Genomic DNA, 24,196 nt, shown 5'->3' with positions numbered 1-24,196 from the left:
GAGCACAGGTAGAACTCTTTGCATATCTTATGCTGAAATTTAGATCTGCCCCAGTGATACCTTCTCTAGCCAGATAGCTGGAAATCGAAGAAGCTTTAATATAACTCCTGAAGCTACTGGGGAACATGCATTCAAACCATCACATCTTTGGTAGCACAATGATCCAGTTAGCCTTGGAGAGCAATGATGGTTCCAGGCTACCACCCCAACCTGCCTGTCCAGGTAATCTGAGGCTTTCCTGAATAGGATCATCTGGTGAACACAGTACAGAATGAGTCAAAGAAAAGACTGACCCATGTTGAGCAGGTGTCCCATGATGTCCCAGATAGAATTCAACTGTTCCCAAACACTGTGAAATATATCTATAGTCATGCCCTAGAAAAATCATCTCAGGCTGTCTCTCTGTTTCATTTCTGGATGGGGTGAGTATTACAGGTATTTTCATTTATGGCCACATTATTAAACAGTCCACCTCAACAGGGCCTTGGGACATTGATATGAATACTAAACTTTATTTCTATCAGAAGAAAGGTATATACCCATTTTTCTTATAACTTTTATTTTTGAAACCGATCCTTGACAGTAGGTAAAGCAGAATGGATATTTATGGATTTCTTGGAGGGTAGAGAAGATTTTTTTTTCCTCAAATACTAAACTCACTATTGGCTGAGAATTTTTACCAGAGTTACTGTTGTTGAAATGGACTTGGAATAAATAGATTATTTACAATATTTATTAGCATGGTAGAGTACACTTACTAAATTTTACTAAATTTTAATTTGCATGGAAATCATTTGTAGGGCCTTATAACACAGTTCTCTGGACCCCACCCAAGAATTTTGGACTTCTTAAGTCTGGAGACACACCAGAGAATTTGAATTTCTAAGGACTTCCAAAGTGACATTCATATTGTTGGTCTTTAAATAGAACTCTAGAACCAGTGGCTTAGAATTTAGATCTCCCTTTAATAGTGTTACTTTAGCAAATGAACCTGATTTTGAAATTTTGAAAATTTCCAAACCTACTATAAAATGAGTCAGTTTGTTCCTTTAGCCTGTTCCTGATGTGAAAGAATACCTTTCTTCTGGATTAAATATGCTCTTCAGAACTCTAAATAGAGAAATGGAAATTCTTTTTTTTTTATTTAAAAAAAATCAGCATTGGTGTGTTTGAAATGAATAGAGATGTACAAGAATCTGAAATCAGCCTGCCTGGTAATGTTGGAAGGGAACTGAACCCATCAAATGTCTTTCTTTATCGGCTTAACATCCAGGCTAAATAGCCTTTTCTTGTGTTAAGCATGAACTAGGGAGAGAGATGAGAGAATCTGCTGGAAAAGCTCTAGACTAAGAAGTCAGATTTTCCTCCACCCACTTTATTACTTCTTTTACTCCAGACCTTAATGGTATGGGTTTCTGTTACATCTTAAAAATAGGGCAAAACATTCCTGACCCATATATCTTAAAGTATATTTTTGAGAATCCTGGGGAAGAAATGTGCTTAGGAGGAGTTACAGTGTGTTCATATGCCATTTATGTCATTTGACTTGTGGCATGGCAGTCATTGCAACAACTATATTTTTAATAAAATATGCTGCATTTATGTATGTACATTTATGTGTGTGTATGTACATTTGTGTGTGTGTGCAGATGCTCATATGCATCCATGAAGAGGCCAGAGGGGAACATAGTATTCTTATCTATCTCTCTTTTGCTTTATTTCCTTGAGACAGTGTCTCATTGAACCAGAAGTTGCTGTTTTCCATGCAGACTGGTGGCCCAGCAAGCCCCATTGATTTTCTGTCTCTGCCCACAGCATCTCAGCACTGGGGTTACAGGCAGACACACTGTAATAATCAGCCACATGTTGCTGGGATGAACCTCCAGACCAGACATAGTTTATAGGAGGAAGGGATTTATTGAAGCTTAGAGATTTCCATAATGGCAGAAGATCACAGGTCCAGAGAGAAAACAACAACAAACAAACAGAAAGCTCTAGCAACACAAGCAAGCACACTTCATTAACTCCAAGCAGAGGTCAAGCACTTTACATATCTTTTGACTGGACTTACCCAAACATACCTTAGGGCTGGACCCTAGGATATGCACACAGTAGCACTTCCTCCAGCCAGGTGGCTGGAGATCTAAGTTGTAAGCTTTAATAAAGTTCTGAATGTGTTGGAGGGCATCGATTAAAACAACAACAACAAAAAAAAAAAAAAAAACAAGCAAGCACTCCATGCCTGGCTTTTCATATACGTGCTCTTGGGACCAAATTGCAGCCCTCATGCTTGTGCCATAAGTGCTCTTTCCCACTGAGCTGTCTCCACAATCCTGAAATGTGTTTTATTTTTCACGAAATAATTTCTATGCACCTAGCATAATGTGTGTGTGGAGGGGGGCAGTAGAAAGAAGAATTCTGTCAGGTGCAAGTAGTTTGGGATAGATCAAACAATATGCTATATATTCAATATTCACATTTTTAAAGTATTCATTTCGAAATAAACTTGGATTTCCCAAACCTTTCAGCATGGTTCTTCAGGCCACCATTTCTAAAACTCTGTAATGGGTTTTGATCCCCCCAAATATTCTACTTACCCACAGTTCTTCCTGCCTTATTCCCCAAGGATTACCATTTATATTATTATATTATGAGCTTCTAAACATCCTGTGTTAAAGAAACCCTTGCCCAATTCCACTCAGTTCAACCAATGCTTATGAAATGCTTGCAGTGATTTAAGAAACATGCTTTTCTGACACTTGCTTCTCATAGAATAAGCCTTCAGCAAAGTATTTTTCTGTGCTAAGTTGATTTTAAATGAATTATCTAAATAATATTTATGATTAAAACACCCTGTGGAAACAACATATTAAGCAGATTTCTAACAAATACTAATGCACACAGGTGTTTTTTAAGAGCATCAGATATCACATACTTGAAAGAACACTGTTTTCAGACACCAGGATATTATTTCTATATTTACTTTAATTTCTTGACATTATTGTTATACCACTACCTTGACATGTAACTGGAAATTTAGTCAAGTCCAACTGATGGTGTTGAAAAGAAGGTGGCATGTCACAGGAGTTATAAAAGGATGTTTGGAACTTTAGAGCACTTTTGGAGAGGTTGTCTGCTGAAGTACTTTCCTTGGAAAATGGTGGCTAAGGAGCAACATCTACACCTGGAGTGGAGCTGGCTCTTCCAGAATCACTCCCTGCATGTGCCGGTGCAAGACAGGTGATGAAGAGTCCTCACACTGACCTTTGTTTTCTAATCAATGCATGCACTCCAAAACAGCAGGGCATTTAGAGTCTCTGACAATGCTTCATTCTTTGAAAACAAATGGGTCTCAGTTTGACATAGTTGAATCAAATCTGTATACCCTACTCTTGTTCAAAGAAGCCTTTGTTTACATCTGTATTATGCTAGTTACACAATTGAATAAGGAGACATTTTGAATCTTCTAACTGACAGCTGTGTCAAAATATGGAGGGGCTCATGTTTTGTCTGAATTATTCATTGGTCTAACTATCCCCTTGCCCCACCCCAAGATATTTCAGGCCAGTCATTGCCTATATTTTATTTTATTTATGAGAGAGAGAGAAAGGGGCGGGGGGAAGGGAGAGAATGGGCATGCCAGGGAATCCAGCCACTCCAAACAAACTTCAGATGCAGGTGCCACCTTATGTATCTGGCTTATGTGGGTCCTGGGGAATCAAACCAGAGTCCTTTGGCATTGTAGGCAAACACCTTAACCACTAAACTATTTATTCAGCCCCTATTTTATTATTTAACAGATTTATCTTTCATTTACTCTTCCATGTTCCTGTTTCCCTGGGGCCCTCTTCAGTGGGGTTATAGGATTCACTGTGGGGTCATAAAGGCCTAAAGTAGTCCCAATGGGATAGTGGGGGTGAGGAACCATTTCTCATGGTACTGCCACCCATGTTGTGACTCTTACAATCTTTATACTCCCTCTTTTGCAATGTTTCCTGAGCCATGGAAGGCCTGTTGGCTGTCTGACTTAGTGGTGATTTCTTAGTGGCCTCTGAATTTCTGCTTTGATAGGGTTTTCTTGATCACTGTCTCTGCCATCAACACCATGGAGCTGGTTATCAGCTAGCAGTAACAGCAATGTCCATGGTGCCACTTCCATTGCAAGTTTTCCTGGGCCTTGGCAGATGTGGAAGACGTGGCAAATTTCATGGTGAGTGGTCAGTTATCTTCTTACCTTATCAATGAATCTCAACTTTCCTCCATTTTCTCACACTCTTCCAACCAAGTGTAGGAGAAGCTTAGGTTAAAGGGGGTATGCAAAATTATATGAGAGATTTTTAGTGTGAAAACCTATTCTTCTTTTCCATAGAGCAGTGTGGGCTGCTTTCTGAAATAGGTGTTTCCTGGCTATGGGAATCTGACTTGAATTCAAGTACCAGGTATGACTTCTCTCTCTTTAAGCAGGCTTCATGTCTGATCAGAGAACAGTTGGTTACCTGAAGAGGCTGTGTGCCACTATTGCACAAGCATGTACTTCTTGTCTGTTTTATTTCATAGTCTGAAGGGCCCCCTGCATATTCATGCTATTGATGACTGCTTATATTCCCAGCAGCTCCCATAGGGCTGTACAGCACTCTGAGGACTAGCCAGGAGGGAGCTAGCTCCCTTTATGGTTCCAGCATGGTATTTCAATGTCCTGTGACCACAGCCTGTGGTTTCTTCAGCAATAGTGTCTTACCTTCTAATCTCTTTTTAAAATTTAAATTAAATTTACTTAGTGGCAAACACAAAGAGAGAGAGACAGGGAGAAGAGAGACAGACAGAGAGAGAATGGGCATGCACCCTTGTGTATCTTAGGTGGATCCTGGGGAGAATTGAATGTGGGTCTTTTGGCTTTGCAGGTAAGTGCTTTAACCACTAAGCAATCTCTAGCCTAATAGTGTCTTACCTTTTATCTATGGCAGGTAATCAAGTGTTTTGGCAATGGCCTACAATGTTCTGGGGACCTCATGGGTCTCTCTGGCCAACAGATCACTATCAAAAATGAGTATCCTTCCTATATGCAAAAGATAAAAATAGGAAAAGAGATAAGAGATACTATCCCATTTTCAATAACCACACCAAAACAAAAACAAACAAAGAAACAAAACTTGGAACATCACTAACCAAGGAAGTGAAAGACCTGTACAATTAAAACATAAAAACACAGAGGAAAGAAACTGGGGAGGATATGAGAAGAAAAGATCTCCTATGCTCATGGATATGGTGAAAATGACCATCCCACCAAAACTATTAAAAAGATTCAGTGCAATTCCAAGAAATATTTCAGCGATATTCTTTATTTTTTTTTAATTTTTTTTTGGTTTTTATTTTTATTTATTTATTTGAGAGCTACAGACAAAGAACAAGGCAGAGAGAGACAGAGAAAGAGAGAGAGAGAGAGAGAGGGAGAGAGGGAGAGAGAGAGAGAATGGGCATGCCAGGGCTTCCAGCCACTGCAAACGAATTCCAGATGCGTGCGCCCTCTTGTGCATCTGGCTAAAGTGGGTCCTGGGGAATCGAGCCTCAAACTGGGGTCCTTAGGCTTCACAGGCAAGCGCTTAACTGCTAAGCCATATCTCCAGCCCATCAGCGATATTCTTTACAGAGATAGAAAAAATAATCTCAGGCTGGAACGATTGCTTAGTGGTTAGAGTGCTTGCCTGTGAAGCCTAAGGACTCATGTTCTACTCTTCAGATCCCATGTAAGCCAGACACACAAAGGTGAGGCAATCACAAGGTCACACATGCCCACTAGGTAGCACAAACATTTGGTGTTCCATTGCAATGGCTGAGGCCCTGGCATGTCGATATTCTCTCTCTCTCTCTATCTCTTTCTGTGTCTTTGTATCTCTAAAATAAAAATAAAAATTATTCAATAAAATAGTCCCAAAATTCATATGGAAGAACAGAATATCTTCAACAGAAAAATACATCTGGAGGTTCACCCAGTTTCAAGATATATTGGTTTTGTTTTGAAAGCAGTCACACTGTAGCCAAGGCTGACTTAAAATTCACTGTGCAACTCAAGCTGGCCTCAAACTCACATTGATTCTGCTGCTTCAGTAGTTCAAGTGCTGGGATTAAAGACCTGAACCACCACACCTATCTTCTACTGATATAGAATTTATACAATCCTAATCTAGAGGGCTTACCATGAATGGAAGGTTTGTCTCAGGTTATTATATTTAGAAACCACTGGGGACCAAAAGTGGGAAGGATTTCTACAGGTCCTTATGAGAAAATTATTTTCTGGCACTGTGCTGCCTTCTGTGTTCTTGGCCTCACAGAAAGGCTGTGCTGAGCACCTCTTTAGTTATAGCAGTTGTAAGAATGGGAGGCAGCTAGATCTTGGGATCATTATCCATCCCTGTGGGCATGAACATTACCATTAATCAGTGGTAAGGATAATGCACAGTCATTAGTGATTGTATCCAGAGCATGATGTTGGTCCATTCCATTGCTCTGAGGTGTAGGGTGAGATTAAGTTCTGTGGATGTGTCTAGCTCTTGTTGTTGGACACACTAAGAGAGTTGCATATTTAAAGATTGTTAGACGCTATTGTTGAGCTGATAATATACAAGGGACATACAGCCTGTTCTCCATTTTTAGAAATAAAATTGTAGTGTAAACTTGATAATGATATAACAGTAATTTGTGACTTTCTGAAATATTATAGCTAGAATAGAATTAGATATTTCTTACTCTTATACACAGGGATGGATGAAATTTTATTTTTGCAGGTATCTTATAAAATTTGGTTTCATTTTATTCAGTCTAAAGACACTATTTCAAGTATGGCCATTCAGTGGCCTTAATCTGCTTAGTTTGATTTTCCTTTGGAGGGGTATTGAAGGCTTCTTTATCTCTTCTACAATATGCCACTTGAGTGTGGTGGTGGAAGTGTGCCTAAATGTCTCATAGTTCAAAAGGAAATAACTACTTCTTTATTCAAAGCAGTAAGTTATTATTATTATTATTATTTTTAATTGTGATCTTACCTGTGGATTCCTTTATGAAGTGTCTCAAGATTATATTTCTGGGGGCTGGAGAGATGACTCATGGGTGAGGTACTTGCTTGAAAAACCTATGGACCTGGGTCCAATTCCCGAATACTCAGATTAAACCCAGATGCACAAGGTTCCACATGTGTCTAGAGTTCACTTGCAGTGGCTAGAGGCCCTGGTGTTCCCATATTCTCTCTCTCTCTTTCTCTCTCTCCCTTTTTTTCCCTCCTCCCTCTTTCTCTTTCTGTCTCTCTCTCTCCAGTAAGTAAATAAGTTTTAAAAAAATGTATGTCTGAAAACTTCTTGATAAGTTCCTCAGGCTCTGAAATGCTTTCTGCTTACCATTTTTGACTGTCTTGAAGCAGAGATTTATTTTCATTTGGAAGAGTGCCTACAATCAGGCAAATGACCTAAGTTCAGTTTGCATTTATTCAGTATAAATCTTGAAACAACAGGGTTTGGTGACATGTAATTATATGTCTTTTATACTTTAATCCTCACTGGAGACCTGTTGATTTTCACTTTCCTTTTGTAAGAAGGTGGCTATTATCACACTGCTATGACTCAGGTTGTTTAAATATGACATTGGGGCTGGAGAGATGGCGTAGCAGTTAAGGCACTTGCTGCAAAGCCAAAGGACCCAGGTTCAATTCTCCATAACCCATGTAAGCCAGATACAGAGGGCAATGCATGCATCTGCAGTTCATTTGCAGTGGCTAGAGGCCCTGACATGACCATTCATTCTTGTTCTCAAAGGAAAAATAAAAATAAAATATTTTTAAAATACCACAATTTTATATCTTAGTTTTCCTTTCAAATTGAAGGAAATGAACTCCAATAATTTTCATTTTACATTGCTGTGGTTACTTGATACAGCCTCTAGCTGCAAACTAGTCTTGCTGCACTTGCCACTGGAAGGCCAAACTTTTCACCTTTCACAATCTGACTGCAAATCTTCCATGAAAGAACAGAGAGGAATATACATGTATACAGGGCCCTGCTCTGTGTAGGACTTGAAGAAAGCCCTGCAAAGCTTTCACCTGGAATTGCATTGCTCTCTTACAAACATCATCATTTTAAAGTGAATGAATGAATGAATGAAAAGTGGGAGGAACTTAATTATTAAATTGTATTTATTAAATCGGTTTTGTGAGTGGGTGTGGGGGCACATTCCTTTAATCCCAGCATTTGAGAGGCAGAGGTAGGAGGACATGAGGTTAGGCAACCCTGAGTACATAGTGAATTCCAAGTCAGCCTGGGTCAGAGTGAGACCCTAACTGGAAAAGAAAAAAGGACTTAAAATAGGATTAGTGAAATGTCCTGATGTGAGTAGCCCAATGAACATATACTGAATACATTTCATGTATATGTCTATTCCTTTCATAGTGTTAAAGAAATATCAAGGCATGTTTCTATCTTAAATGTGTCTATTCCTCATAATAATTTAAGATTAGTTTAAATTTTAGCCTAACACTTTAATATTCACTTACTAAGTAAGCTCTACTAGCTATTTAGTATGATAGGAAATTAAAATGTTTTACTGTCATCTGTTTGTGGTATAAAGTTACATTAATCTTATTGTAAATAATATCAGTGTTGGTGATGTATAAATGTTGATATAAATTTAGCCATCCTGTTCATCATTCTTCTTTTCTCATAATTTAAAAAAATATGAGTTTATTTTCATAATATCTAGTTTATTTAATTAATTGATATAGCATTATTTTCATATTCCAAAGTCTACATTAGAATAGATAAAATAAAATGATTTTTTAATTCATATCTCTTTAAAAATAGGTTTTAGCTTTTGTGTGTGTCATGAACTTTTCTTAGAAACTGTAATAGCTACTTGTTCTTTCTCCAGAAATATACATACTCCATTATAACTTGAGGGCTTCCATGAACATCTTATCTTTCTTCAGCAAATCATTAATCTTAGGTGAAAGCCATAATATAATTTATTTTCTTTTTGTTCTATAATTGCATGAGAAGATTTTGATTATCAATAGTTTATTATTATTATTATTATTATTATTATTATTATTATTATTATTTTACTTACTTATTTGAGATGGCAAGCAGATAGAGAATGGACATGCCAAGCCCTCTAGCCATTGCAAATGAAATCCAGACCCATGTGCCACTTTGTGCATTTGGCTTTATGTGGATACTGGGCAATTTAACCTGGATCCTTTATCTTTGCCAGCAAGTGCCTTAACTGCTAAGCCACCTCTTCAGCCACTAATTAATTTTTTTTGAATTCAGTAAAAGTTTGAGATTATGTGCATATTTCAAACACATTATGACACTTAAAAATATTCATTTATTTATTTTCAAGCAGATAGAGACAAAGATAATAGAGACAGAAACAGCGAATGGGCACACCAGGGCCTCCGGCCGCTGCAAGAAAAAAAAAAAAAAAAACCTCCAGATGCATGCACATAGATACTGTGTGTATCTGGCTTTATGTGTGTAGTGGGGAAGTGAACCACAGTTGTTAAACTTTGTCAGCAAGTGGTTTGACTGCTGAACCACCTCTCCAGCCCCCATTACTCATATTTTAAGATAAATATACATTCATATTGGTATGTGTAAATGTGTATAATGGCATGCTATGAGAAGCCATTGGGTTTCCATACTGAAAACAAGCTAGACCTCAAACAGAGAGACATAATACCTGTAGATAGCTACAATGTAGTATTATTTAGAATGCAGAACAGGGTAATGTTAGCCTCATGACTTGATCACCCAGCATATGAAAGATTGGTAAAAGGCAAGTAGGATTTCTCCAGTAAAAGAAGGGAGTAAAGAGAGGAATGGGTAGAGGAAATAGTAATCTTCAAAGGGTTAGGACAAAAATGTCTCTTTGTGGGACTTAATAAAAAGTCACACTGACAAGTAGGAGAGAAGTTGGAGGATCAACAGGGAAGTGGAAGGCAGGAATTTATTCAGTATGGAGTTGAGTTTCTGTTTAGAGATTAAACAAACAACAACAAACTTTTATGAGTTTTCTACAATGTGAGACTGGATGGTGGGAGACAGAGATAATACAGGAGTGGGAAAAGTAGCAAGGTGATTAGAATGGAAAGAGGCAGGTGCAGATGTAAGGCAAGAGGAAGGAGGAGACTGATGTGGCTGTGGTGAGAGTAACAAGTGCAGAAGTCCAGGACTGCCTCCTCCATGCTGTTCAGTGTGCCCTGTGGAGACCTTTGCTTCTCCACTGGATGGGGTGCAGGGTTTGGGGAAGTGAGATACAACAGGAACAAGAGCTGTCCTTGCATATATTGACTATTCTGAAGACTCCTGAAGTGAAGGGATTGAAGAACAGGGCTGCTGTATGGCTTTAATTAAGCAGGTTTACTCACCTGGGAAGGAATGATTAGAAAAAGGTGGAAAGGTGCTTGGTTCAGGGGGCAGGTTTTGGGAAGAAGGGGCATGTTTTTACATGAATGGGGCTATTATAGAAAGGGCAAGGTAGGCTACAGACCATTTTTCTCCACCTGGAACAATATGGCAAGGTTGGGCTTTGCACTAGATGACACTTCGCTCGTGTTAGCTCCTCATTGTGTTGATGTGTTCTTCAGTACCTCTGGCCTGTACAAAGCAGGGACAACAACCTAAAACATTATCAAACATTATCAAATTGCAAAATGCCTCCTATGTTGAAATTTGCTAAGCTCAAAAACAAACAAATAAACAAGCAGAAAAACAGATCACTTAGAAAATAGTAGGAACTTTTTTGCCTAATTGCTTTTGAGTTAGAGGAGTCAGTGGGAGGCCAGTTCAAAGGGGATTGATGACTTGCAGAAGTCATGGTCTCTGCACCATGACCCTGTTGCACAATCACCTGGGGCTTGCTATAAAGTCAGTACAGGTACCATTGTTTTTATTATTTGTTTTCAAAACAGTAAATTTTACTTTTTACCACTGTCTAGGAAGAAGTAAACTCTTAAATTTGACTAATCTCTGTATAAGAAAAAAGAAAAAGAAAAGCACAAGAGTTTATGAAGTTTTTACAAAATCTACAGCATGAAGAAAATAATGTAAGGGTTAGCTCAAAAAGCATACTCTAGAACCAGTTCAGAATTTGCCTATCCAAACATGCAAATGTTATTTCTCTCTTCTAATTCTTTCAGCATAAGAATATAGACCAGCCCAGCTCTGGGATGCATTGCTAGAACAGACATCTGTTGAGAAAGCCCGGGGTGATTCTGTAGGAACATCTGGTACTCTGAATCTTATCTTCTTTGTTTTAACTTCTACAGAAATTACCAAAGTCATACAAGGCCACCCTGTCCTCTACACTGAGCACTCGTTGTTGGTCAATTCCAAGCCATCACAAACCATGTGGAATTGAATTTCATGGAAACAGAATCTCAAAGGAAGCAACCTAGCCATCCATTAGGGTATATGGAAAATTCTCCAGATGATTCTAGTACATTTCCAAGCCACTAGTAAATGAGGAAAGCAAACAAGGGAATTAGCATACATCAAGCCTGGTGGGGAAAATGGGATAGGTCACAAGGAGTCAATTGGGAAGTTGGTTGAGATAAATTAGGGAAGGGGGGTTGCTGAGTAAGCATTTATGGGAATATCGACTGGAAGGCAAAGTTGAATCTAGATTTATTTAAAAGCTACTTTTTATGGTCACTTATGTGCTCAACCAAGCCTTTAGCATTCTTGGCTGTTTTTCCCAGTTTAGTTTGAGCCAGGTGGATTTTATCTAAGACCCAGTCAATGTCACCTTTACTTTAGTGCCAGTAAAGACTACAGATAGTTTTTTGACAGTTTTAATTTATCTTCTTCTAAATGAGATAGTTTATAAAATGTGAGTATAATGTATGTTTCCTTATGAAAGGTCTTAAGAAAGATCTTAGGTAATGAATACATATTAATTTTGATATATATACCTATCTATACTTCTATCTATATATTGCTCATTTCCTGACTGTGAGAAGCTTTATGTCAAATTATGAGTTTTTAAATTCATAATATACTTGGACAGGAGTTTAGGACAGTAAGATTGTCAGTGAAATAATATTCATTTTTCGAGACTTAAAAATTTAGAAACTTTTCTTGCACTTTTATATACACACACACAACTGCCCTTTAGAAAGTTATGATTGAAAATACTTCAGCTATTAATATTCCTTAGGTGATTTCCAAACCCAAGTATATTCAAAACCATTTTAATATTTGATATCCTGATTCACCATAAGGGCCAGGTATTGCCAGAGAAATAATAGTAAAACAGCAGAGACTCATCTTCTAAATTATCCTATCTGTTGCACAGTGTCTCATGACCCAACCTGATTTCTTTGGGTAACAGTCTTCTGTGGACTCTAATTTGCATGCCTGGAGGAAGGGGAGTAAATTACATGACTTCTGGAAGATCTTTTTAGCTTGATGGTTATGTGATTAAATCTTGCATTTAAAATTGACCTTCTCTGGAAGAACTTGGCTAGAAAGTTCTATTCAAGCTCATATTGATATAAAGAGCAATTCATATATCATTGTATGCATTTGTCCTTAGAAACAAATTAAAAACTGAACATCCACACAGAGCTAGATGTAGTTGTTGTCTTCTTCTTATTTTTTGTTTTCTTGTTTTTTTTTTTTCTTGAAGTAGGGTCTAACTCTAGCCCAGGCTCACCTAGAGTTCACTCTGTAGGCTCAGGGTGGCCTTGAATTTACAGTGATCCTCTGACTTCTGCCTCCCGAGTGCTGGGATTAAAGGCGTGTGCCACAATGCCTGCATCTGATGTTGTCTTCTTTACAGTTATATACTCAGCCCTTTGGATACCCAGGATATACATATTGGGCAATGTAGGGCAGGGATTGGTACATACATTCACGAGGGAGTGGGATAGACAGGGAAAGGTGGAATATAAGAGAAACCTTTTATATGAGATAACATAGGGTTTCTGAATATCTGTGAACAGAGGAATTTGGTTCGCTCAGAGTACTTACTTCATTTCTTAGTTCATTATTCTTCAGGATTCAGTAGGTTTTCAATAGTTCTTAGCAGATAATCTGTACTGCTTAAGGTAAAATACAGGACTCTTACATCTGTTACCTTCCATGAAACATCAATGCAGAATGAAATGGAGATGGGCAATAAGAAGCTTACTGTATTCACTTTAAACATGTGGAAGTTTAGGTAGGCCAGATTGCAATTATCTCCTGCTGGAACTTAGCCAGGACACACATCAGTGCATGGTCCTTTCTGACAAGCCTAATTAAGAATTGTTGAGGACTAACAAAGTTGGCGGACTTGCAAAAGTCAGTGCTTGCTAAAATTTGTAAGTTATAAGTGCTTAACAATATGACCTGATTTTTATGCTGGGGTCATCTTATTAATTAAAGTTTTCCAATCATCTAATTAAGAAATATAGTCTGAACTGAGTCTGGAGGATTTCCAGCCTTTCTTACTAATTTAAAGAAAGTGAAAGAAGAAAAACAGCATCCAATTAAAGTGAGGGAATGGAAAGCTAGGTTGTAGACAAGCCTTCAGAAATACCCCATACCAGCTGGGTAATTATTTAGGATGCACTTCTAGTAAAGAGACATTAAAGGGACACCAGTGAGCTAGCTTTTAAAAGTAGAATTCTGTGCCAGTCCTCAAATTACCTCTTAGATTAGAATGGAAAGCTGGGAGGCATGACCAGCCATAGCAATTCAAAATAAGTAGTTTGCTCATTGCTTCAGATGTTTACTTATTTTTTTTAGCTCAAATATTACTTTGCTAAAATAGTAGAAAAAGATAAGATTTCAGATTATTGCTGACACTTAAAAAATATTTTCTGGGCTGGAGAGATGGCTTAGCGGTTAAGCGCTTGCCTATGAAGCCTAAGGACCCCGGTTCGAGGCTCGGTTCCCCAGGTCCCACGTTAGCCAGATGCACAAGGGGGCGCACGCGTCTGGAGTTCATTTGCAGAGGCTGGAAGCCCTGGCACGCCCATTCTCTCTCTCCCTCTATCTGTCTTTCTTTCTGTGTCTGTCACTCTCAAATAAATAAATAAAAAATTTAAAAAAGTATATTTTCTTAGGAAAAAATTAAAAGTAGGTAAGATATTCTAGTTATTTCTTCAAGATAAAGTCCTGAAACAGGGAGGTATGGCTTAGCAATTAAGGCACCAGCATGTGAAGACTAAGGACCCATGTTCAACTCTCCAGATCCCACATTAGCCAGAATCACCAAAGGTGAGACAAGTGCAAGGCCAAACATGCCCACTAGGTGGAGTAAGTGTCTAGTTTGATTTCAGTGGCTGAGGCCCTGGCATGCCAATTTTGTCTTTCTCCTCTCTCCCTCTCCCTCTCCCTCTCTTTCTCTCTCTCTCTCTTAAAAAAAAAAAAAAAAAAAAAGTATCCTGGAACAGAGTTGTCATGTGCAAATCCTTAACAGCTTATCCCAGTTCTTCATCAATTGAGTTGAAACAATGCCTGTTAAGGTATAGTTCCAGATTTAGGCCTTACTCCGCATGCAGTTAGAATGATCACAAACATATCACAAATTCGAGGGGAGAAAGCATTCTATCACCCAATGATTTGGCTTCAGAATCGAAGCAGTTTGATTCTGCTAGCACTGTAGCTTCTAGCTTCAAATTTACTTGGTCCATAGCTACTGTGTTTTAATAGTACATGCCAGCCAATCATACTCCACTAGGCCATTAACAAATTGACAGTTAAAGGAGTATAATAAATATGGTTGTGAAAGAATTTTGTAGAAGAACTTCTTTCTTTTTCAAACAGATGTGTCATCAATTTCTTCTTGTCATTGAGAAATAACTTCTTAATGAAATGTGGCTCATTCATGTTGGCCCTCACTATTTTAGATCAGACATCTTATTTTTAGTTTCTAGGATGAGGGCAGTTATATAGCCCCACAAGACCAATGCCCATGTAAGGTGCCACTCAAAGAATAGTACAAAGGGAATTACTGTCCCCTGATTTGATCATGCTGACTTTAAAATTTATTTTTTGATCTGGCCTTTGACTTTGTATTATCTTCAGAGAGTTGGGCATCAGGAAGCTCTATAGCTGTGCACGGCAGGCCCTGTGGCCAACCTGTGTCATTACCCCACAAACCCGACACTATTAGCTGCTTTTGTAAATGGAAGTATTCTGTTGTGTAACAAAAGATAGCTATTTTTCTTCATACTGTAAGAGAGGCCCATCATTGGAATCTATTGTGGATGTGTGGATATGGGAGGCCATAAGAAGGTAGGACCATAAGAAGATGGAGCTATTAAGTTCTAAAATACTGTTCCCTTTTCAGGTCTTCTCCTCTTTGAATATGGTTGTATTAGTCACGGTTCTCTAGAGGAACAGAATTGCTAGAATGAATTATTTTAAAAAGGGAATTTATTGGATTAGTTTACAGTAGTCCAATAGCAGTTGCAGGCCCGAGAATCACTGAACCTGGTAGCTGCTCAGTCCACGTGGCCAGATTCCTCAGCAGTCCCAACCCGACACTGCAGATGGTGCCGGAAAGCCTGGAGGCTTCCTGAGGAGCTGCTGGGTTTCGATCCACATGGGTCTTCAGTTGATGTTGGTCTTTAGTCCGCACTGGTCTTTAATCCACGCTAGAAGGTAGGGAGCAGTTCCGGCAGCCAAGTGGAAGGAAGGAAGGAAAAAAGGGAACTCTTCTACCCAGAGCTTCCTTATATCAAGTCCCTCTCTGAGTGGGGCCGCCCACTCTGGGGGAAGGGCTCACCCTGGGGGAAAGACCTCCTCCTTTAGTTGATCCTTCCTAAAAACAGCCTGTGGATTACTAACAGATCAAGTTGACAACACCTTAACTATCACAATGGTTGTCAATAAAATGACTTGTATTCATCTAACATATGACCAGACTAAAGTATTGTTGGAGGTTATGATTGGGCAGTTGGACTTGAGTGAGGTTATGAATTTGAGAAAATAGTGTAGCGACTTAAAGCTTTGCTTCTGTAATATCCTCAATCCTGATTTGACTGTATATGTGACCTGACACAGCTTACTTGACCTTCCAATGACTTGGTTTAAAATTAGGATAATAATGGTATTTGCCTAATATAGCTGTTCCAACAAATAGTTAATAAATCTCATTTTCTTAGAATACTTGCTGTTCATCACTCTATGAATGCTTTTGTTGTCATATGAAGAGTTTTGAAATATGAAAAAAATTTGAACTTTCCAATAAGTGACAAACAGCTGGGAAAATTTCTTTATTATGTAGTGACATGTTCAAAGCATCATTTAAGGAACAGAAAAACTAATTCACATAGAGGAGAGCTTAAGTCATGGAGACTACCCATGAAGTTATTGTAGGAAATACCTGGTTTTAAGAAAATAGAGCCTAGGAAAATAGCTACAACAAAAATAATGATTAATTAAAAACAAAAACTATATTACTTTACGAAATACTTTTGAAATAACATTATCTTCATGGATACCCAAATTTGGGTATGAAGAAAGGTATTACAACGTACTAGATTTTATCATCTGCCAAGAGTAAAAACAGAGGAGAAATTTCTAGATGTGATGACAGGTCAGATAATTTGATAAAGAGGTTGAAAAAATGTAGGCCCCAGTTCTCTAGGAGAGAAGAGGAAAAGAGTGACATTATAGTTGGAAGCAATTACATGGGTAGAGCAAATGCTATTAAATATGAGTGACTGTGAGCTTCTGTTGAATATTTTTGCACTTTGAGTGGCAATGCCAAGTGAAATGGAAAGTGGTAGTCTTAAGAATGATAGATATGTCACCAGGCAGTTGCAGAATTGGTTTGAAAGACAAATTTAGCAACTCAAACTTGGCTGTGATTGGAATGGCAAGGAATGAGAAGAGGCTTTGGGTCTAAACTTTCCAGTGTGCCACTCAGGATTGGAAGAGAAGGAGGAATAATTAAAGAAAAAATGTGTTATATTGTCTGAAGAGGGACCAGGAAGTGTGTCATTAATAAATGAGACAGTAGTAGGACAAAGGATCAGGTAGAATGGTGACATGCTGGGATAGAGAGATGGCTTAGCAGTTAAGGCACTTGCCTGTGAAGTCTAATGACCCAGGTTCAACTCCCCAGAACCCACGTAAGCCAGATACACTAGGTGATGCATGTGAAGAAGTGGCACATGTGCACAAAGTGGCACAAGTGTTTGGAGTTTTCTTGTAGTAGCTAAGGCCCTAGCCAATTCTCCCTCTCTCATAAAAAAATAGAGAGAGAAAGATGATATGCTGAAGAGATTGTCAAGACAAGGAAGGCAAAAGGTGCTTTGCATTTGAGACTCAGGAAGGTTTGGTGAAACAGTTTAAGTAGAATGGAAAACAAACAAACAAACAAACAAACATGTGGATCCAGGGAGAAATAACATATTTAGGAAGGATGGCAATATACATAGACTATTGTTTAAGAATGCCATGTGTGTATATATATATATACATATATACATATATACATATATACATATATACATATATACATATATACATATATACATATATACATATATACATATATAGAGAGAGAGAGAGAGAAAGAGAGAGAAAGAGAGAGAGAGAGAGAGAGAGCGGGCGCACGCGCAGGGAGGTTGGAATCCTGGGGGTTTTGATTTAGATTTGTTAAGTGCATGACCTTTGGCAACGTGAGTGTAGCTAATAGAATTTGTCAGCACATAACTGAAAGTACTTATTTTTTATTTAGGTACCACTTTTGACCTTTTAAGCCATTTAATATATATATAGAAATACTACACACTGTCAGGATCCTGGAAGGAAATGAAAGAGGCCCTTGGGCATCCAGGGAAATATATCTAATGAAAATAACTGTCAACATGTTGCCAGAAGTGTGAACCACAGGCCATAACTAAAGCTGCTTTATTCTTATATTGAAACTAATATGCATATGTTTATTGTAAAGCTATGTAAGCCATTTGAAGGACCAAGGTAAAGAAAGATCTTTCTGCCATCTATAATGATGACAAGAAAAATTCCATGACGGAGTAGAAATGAAAAGACAAAAGTATGGGCTGGAGAGATGGCGTAGCGGTTAAGTGCTTGCCTGTGAAGCCTCAGGACCCCAGTTCAAGGCTCGGTTCCCCAGGTCCCACGTTAGCCAGATGCACAAGGGGGCGCACGCGTCTGGAGTTCGTTTGCAGAGGCTGGAAGCCCTGGCGCGCCCATTCCCTCTCTCTCCCTCTATCTGTCTTTCTCTCTGTGTCTGTCGCTCTCAAATAAATAAAAAAATTAAAAAAAAATTAAAAAAAAATTAAAAAAAAAGAAAAGACAAAAGATGTCAAGCAAAGGAGCACTAAGGGAGCACACTTGGGGTACTTTAGCAGAGATTAGGGTATTCTTGGCCCATGTGCCTCTGCTTTATGCTCACGAGGATACTTTTGCTGAAGCTAAAATTAGTTTATAATTTACAAGTAGCTGTCTCCTAACCTACTCATCATGGAAAGGGGGTGAGTTTTAGAATGAGAGCTCATGATCTGGGGCTAGGAGACTAGATATTTTTCTCCCTGAGGTGAAGGTTGTGTTCACTGTGTACTCTTTCAAAAGTCAAGGGGGTATATTTTGACTGCTATAGCATACTGGGTGGCTTATAAACTCCAGAAATATATTTCTTAAAGTTTGGAAGGGAAAGAAATAGAAGATCAAGTTGTTAGAAGATTGGGTGCCTGGTGAGTATTTTTTGTTTTTAGATCATAGATGGCGGTTTATAGCTATGTCTATCCATGATGGAGGGTAACTGTTAGGTAACTATGCCATGCATGAGTATTCTGCCCTTGTGATCTAATCATTTTCCAAAGACTCTAACTCCTAATATGGTCACCTTGAAGTTAAATTTGCACATTTTTAATTTTTTTTTTCTGTTAGGACCATTTTTATTTTATTTATTTATTTGTTTTTAAATTTTTATTAACATTTTCCATGATTATAAAATATATCCCATGGTAATTCCCTACCTCCCCACCCCATACTTTCCCATTTGAAATTTCAATCTCCATCATATTACCTCCCCATTACAATCATTGTAATTACATATATACAATATCAACCTATTAAGTATCCTCCTCCCTTCCTTTCTCTACCCTTGATGTCTCCTTTTTACCTTACTGGCCTCTGCTACTAAGTATTTTTATTCTCACGCAGAAGCCCAATCATCTGTAGCTAGGATCCACATATGACAGAGAACATGTGGTGCTTGGCTTTCTGGGCCTGGGTTACCTCACTTAGTATAATCCTTTCCAGGTCCATCCATTTTTCTGCAAATTTCATAACTTCATTTTTCTTTATCGCTGAGTAGAACTCCATTGTATAAATGTGCCACATCTTCATTATCCACTCATCAGTTGAGGGGCATCTAGGCTGGTTCCATTTCCCAGCTATTATAAATTGAGCAGCAATAAACATGGTTGAGCACGTACTTCTAAGGAAATGAGATGAGTCCTTAGGATATATGCCTAGGAGTGCTATAGCTGGGTCATATGGTAGATCAATCTTTAGCTGTTTTAGGAACCTCCACACTGTTTTCCAAAATGGCTGGACCAGATTGCATTCCCACCAGCAGTGTAGAAGGGTTCCTTTTTTCCACATCCCTGCCAACATTTATGATCATTTGTTTTCATAATGGTGGCCAATCTGACAGGAGTGAGATGGTATCTCAATGTAGTTTTAATCTGCATTTCCCTGAAGACTAGTGACGTAGAACATTCTTTTAGATGCTTATATCACATTCATATTTCTTCCTTTGAAAACTCTCTATTTAGCTCCATAGCCCATTTTTTGATTGGCTTGTTTGATTCCTTATTATTTAACTTTTTGAGTTCTTTGTATATCCTAGATATTAATCCTCTATCAGATATATAGCTGGCAAAGATTTTTTCCCATTCTGTAGGTTGCCTTTTTGCTTTTTTCACTGTGTCCTTTGCAGTGCAAAATCTTTGTAATTTCATGAGGTCCCAGTGATTAATCTGTGGTTTTATTGCCTGAGCAATTGGGGTTTTGTTCAGAAAGTCTTTGCCAAGACCATATGTTGAAGGGTTTCCCCTACTTTTTCCTCTAGCAGTTTCAGAGTTTCAGGTCTGATATTAAGGTCTTTAATCCATTTGGACTTAATTCTTGTGCATTGAGAGAGAGAAGAATCTATTTTCATCCTTCTGCAGATATATATCTAGTTTTCAAAACACCATTTGCTGAAGAGGCTGTCTCTTCTCCAATGAGTATTTTTGGCATTTTTATCGAATATCAGGTGGCTATAGCTACCTGGGGTTAAATCTGGGTCCTCTATTCTGTTCCACTGATATACATGTCTGCTTTTGTGCCAGTACCATGCTGTTTTTGTTACTATGGCTCTGTAGTATAGGTTAAAATCAGGTATGGTGATACCACCAGCCTCGTTTTTGTTGCTCAGTATTATTTTAGATATTCGAGGTTTTTTGTGATTCCAAATGAATTTTTGTATTGTTTTTTCTATTTCCATGAAGAAAGGCTTTGGAATTTTGAGAGGGATTGCATTAAATGTATAGATTGCTTTAGGTAAGATTGCTATTTTCACAATGTTGCTTCTTCCAACCCAGGAACAAGGGATGTATCTCCACTTTCTAGTGTCTTCTGCAATTTCTCGCTTGAGTGCTTTAAAGTTCTCATTGTAGAGATTATTTACTTCTTTGGTTAGGTTTATTCCAAGGTACTTTATTTTTTTTTTTTTTTGATGTAATTGTGAATGGGAGTGATTCTCTGATTTCATCCTCTGTGTGTTTGTTGTTAGCATATATGAAGGCTACTGATTTCTGTGTATTTATTTTGTATCCTGCTACATTGCTGTAGGTTTTGATCAGCTCTAACAGTTTGCTAGTAGAGTCTTTAGGGTCCTTTATATATAGAATCTTGTCATCTGCAAATAATGATAACTTGATCTCTTCCTTTACAATTTGTGTCCCTTTTATGTGTGCCTCTTGCCTTATTGCCATGGCTAAGACTTCCAGTACTATATTAAATAAAAGTGGGGACAGTGGACACCCTTGTCTTGTTCCTGATTTTAGTGGAAAAGCTTCCAGTTTTTCCCCATTTAGTAATATGTTGGCTGTAGGCTTGTCATAAATAGCCTTTATTATATTGAGATATGTTCCTTCTATTCCCAGTCTCTGTAGGACTTTTATCATAAAGGGATGTTGGATTTTGTCAAATGCTTTCTCTGCGTCTAATGAGATGATCATGTGATTTTTGTCCTTCAACCCGTTTATGTAATGTATTACATTTATAGATTTGCATATGTTGACCCATCCCTGCATCTCTGGGATAAAGCCTATTTGGTCAGAGTGAATGATCTTTTTGATATACTCTTGTATTCTGTTTGCCAAAATGTTGTTGAGAATTTTTGCATCTATATTCATGAGGGAGATTGGTCTGTAATTTTCTTTTTTTGTTCTGTCTTTGCCTGGTTTTGGTATCAGGGTGATGCTGGCCTCATAGAAGGAGTTTGGTAGAATTCCTTCTTTTTCTATTTCCTGGAAAAGCTGAAGAAGCAATGGTGTTAGCTCTTCCTTAAAAGTCTGGTAAAATTCAGCAGTCAATCCATCTGGGCCTGGCTTTTTTTAGTTGGGAGATGATTAATAACTGTTTGGATCTCCATGTTTGTTGTAGGTCTATTTAAGTGATTAATCTCATTTTGATTTAATTTAGGTACTTCATATAGATCAAGGAAATCATCCATTTCTTTCAGATTTTCATACTTTGTGGAGTATATGCTTTTATAGTATGTCCCTATGATTTTTTTAATTTCTCTGCAATTGGTTGTGATGTTACCTTTTTCATCTCTGATTTTATTAATTTGTGTCTCTTCTCTCTTTCTTTTGGTCAGATTTGCTAAGAGTTTATCAATCTTGTTTATCCTTTCAAAGAACCAACTCATTGTTTCATTAATTCTTTGGATTGTTCTTTTTGTTTCTATTTCATTAATTTCTGCCCTAATCTTTATTATTTCTTCCCATGTACTGATATTTTTTTTTTTTTTTGCCTTGTTCTTCTTTTTCCAAGGCTGTAAGGCGAAGCATTAGGTCATTTACTTGTGACCTTTCTAATTTCATAATATAGGCACGTAAGGCTATAAATTTACCTCTTAGAACTGCCTTCATTGTGTCCCAGAGATTTTGGTATGTTGTGTTCCCATTATTGTTTGACTCTATATATTTTTTGATTTCCTTTTTGATTTCTTCATTGACACATTCATCATTTAGTAGTGTATTGTTTAGTTTCCATGACTTTGTGTATGCTCTATAGCCTTTCTTGCTACTGATTTGTAGTTTAATTCCATTGTAGTCAGATAGAATGCAAGGAATTATTTCAATTTTCCTGAATTTGTTAAGATTTGCTTTGTTTCCTAATATATGGTCTATTTTAAAGAATGTTCCATGTGCTGCTGAAAAGAATGTATATACTGCAGCCTTTGGATGAAATGTCCTGTATATATCTGTGAAGTCCATTCCTTCTATGACCTTATTTAGTCCAGATGCCTCTCTGTTTATTTTTTCCCAGGATGACCTGTCAATTGATGAGAGTGGGGTGTTAAAGTCACCCACTACCACTGTGTTTGGTGTTATCTGTGACCTTAGTTCTAATAGTGTTTGTCTGATGATTTTGGGAGCTCCCATGTTAGGTTCATGTATGTTTAGGATTGTAATGTCCTCCTGTTGGAGTGTGCCCTTAATAAATATAAAGTAACCTTCCTTATCTTTCTTGACTAATGTTGGACTAAAGTCTACCCTGTCTGATTTTAGGATAGCAACCCCTGCTTGTTGTCTAAGCCCATTTGCTTAAAACACCGTCTTCCAACCTTTCACCCTAAGGTAATGTCTATCCTTTGTAGAAAGGTGAGTTTCTTGGAGACAACAAATTGTAGGATCCTTCTTTTTAACCCAGTCTGTGAATCTATGTCTTTTCCTTGGAACATTGAGGCAGTTGATATTAAGAGATATTATTGCAAGGTGTGTATTTATATTTGCCTTTTTTTTTTTTTTTTTTTTTTTTTGTGGTTCTGGTTCTACCTGTGCTCTCTTCTGTTAACTAGTATTTGAGTATTGCTTGTTATTTCTAGGTTCCTTATATGTGTGCTTTTCCTTTTCTTCAGCATGGAGGATTCTATCAAGTATTTTCTGTAGAGCTGGTTTTGTCTTCAAATACTCCTTTATCCTGCTTTTGTCATGGAATGTCCTTATTTCTCCATCTATTTGAATGGATAAATTTGCAGGATAAAGTAACCTTGGTTGGCAGTTGTTATCTTTCAGAACTTGGAATATATCACCCCAAGCTCTTCTTGGTTTAAAAGTTTGTGTTGAATAATCTGCTGTAATCCTGATGGGCTTACTTTTGTAGGTAACTTGATTTTTCTCTCTAACTGCTTTCAATATTTTTTCTTTGGTGTGTGTATTTGGAAGTTTGATTATAATATGGTGAGGAGAGTTTCTTTCCCGGTTTTGTCTGGCTGGGAGTCTAAAGGCTTCCTGTTTCTGTATTGGCACCTCTTTCCCAATTTGGGGGAAATTTTCTTCTATGATTTTGTTGAAGACACCTACTATGCCTTTGGAGTGAAATTCTTCTCCTTCGACTGTGCTCTGAATTCTAATATTTGATCTTTTCATAGTGTCCCGAATATCTTGAAATTCCCACTCATACTTTTCTATAAGTTTGTCTTTCTCTTTGTTGGACTGCATTAGGTCTGCCACCTGGTCTTCTAGCTTAGATATTCTGTCCTCTCCTTCATCCATTCTACTGCTGAGATTTTCTACAGAGTTTTTTAGTTCATTAACTGTGTTCTTCATTGCTAGTAATTCTGACTGGTTTTTCTTTATTATTTCTATTTCCTTATTTATGTCTTGTATTGCCTTCTTTATTTCATGAAATTGGTGTCCTGCATCTTCTTTGATTCCTTTGATTTCCTCTTTAAGTTCCTCTTTGACTCCTTTGGTTTGTTCTCTGACTTCTTTGTACATATTTACAATCACTCTTTTGAAATCTTTTTCAGGCATTTCCTCTAACTCGTTCTCAATGGAGGTCATTTCTGAGGCATTAATACTTTTAGGTGTATATCGTCTTCCTTTTTAGTGTTTCTTGTGTTATAATGCATCTTGGATTAAGTTAATTAAGTCAATGCTTGGATTTTCTAGCTAGCTGGG

At 37.7% G+C, this 24,196-nt stretch overlaps 1 protein-coding gene across 7 annotated transcripts in view; it reads left to right on the top strand.

Annotated features, from left to right (window-relative positions):
- The window catches only part of Nkain2 (sodium/potassium transporting ATPase interacting 2), a 1,180,756-nt gene that overhangs the window by 17,257 nt on the left and 1,139,303 nt on the right, over window positions 1–24,196 (top strand). The window contains exon 1 of one of the 7 annotated variants that reach the window (XM_045158891.1): window positions 4,083–4,210. The exons of the other annotated variants lie outside the window; for them this stretch is intronic. Within the exon in view, the coding sequence (XP_045014826.1) occupies window positions 4,208–4,210 (3 nt within the window). The 5' untranslated portion in view covers window positions 4,083–4,207. Of the gene's footprint in view, window positions 1–4,082; window positions 4,211–24,196 lie in introns of those variants that run through there. 7 annotated transcript variants of the gene reach the window in all.

This window comes from Jaculus jaculus, chromosome 9 (genome assembly GCF_020740685.1).
Source record: "Jaculus jaculus isolate mJacJac1 chromosome 9, mJacJac1.mat.Y.cur, whole genome shotgun sequence".
NCBI lineage: Eukaryota > Metazoa > Chordata > Mammalia > Rodentia > Dipodidae > Jaculus > Jaculus jaculus.
The sequence above is the reverse complement of the archived record's forward strand: the minus strand, read 5'-3'. Positions and strand labels throughout refer to the sequence as shown.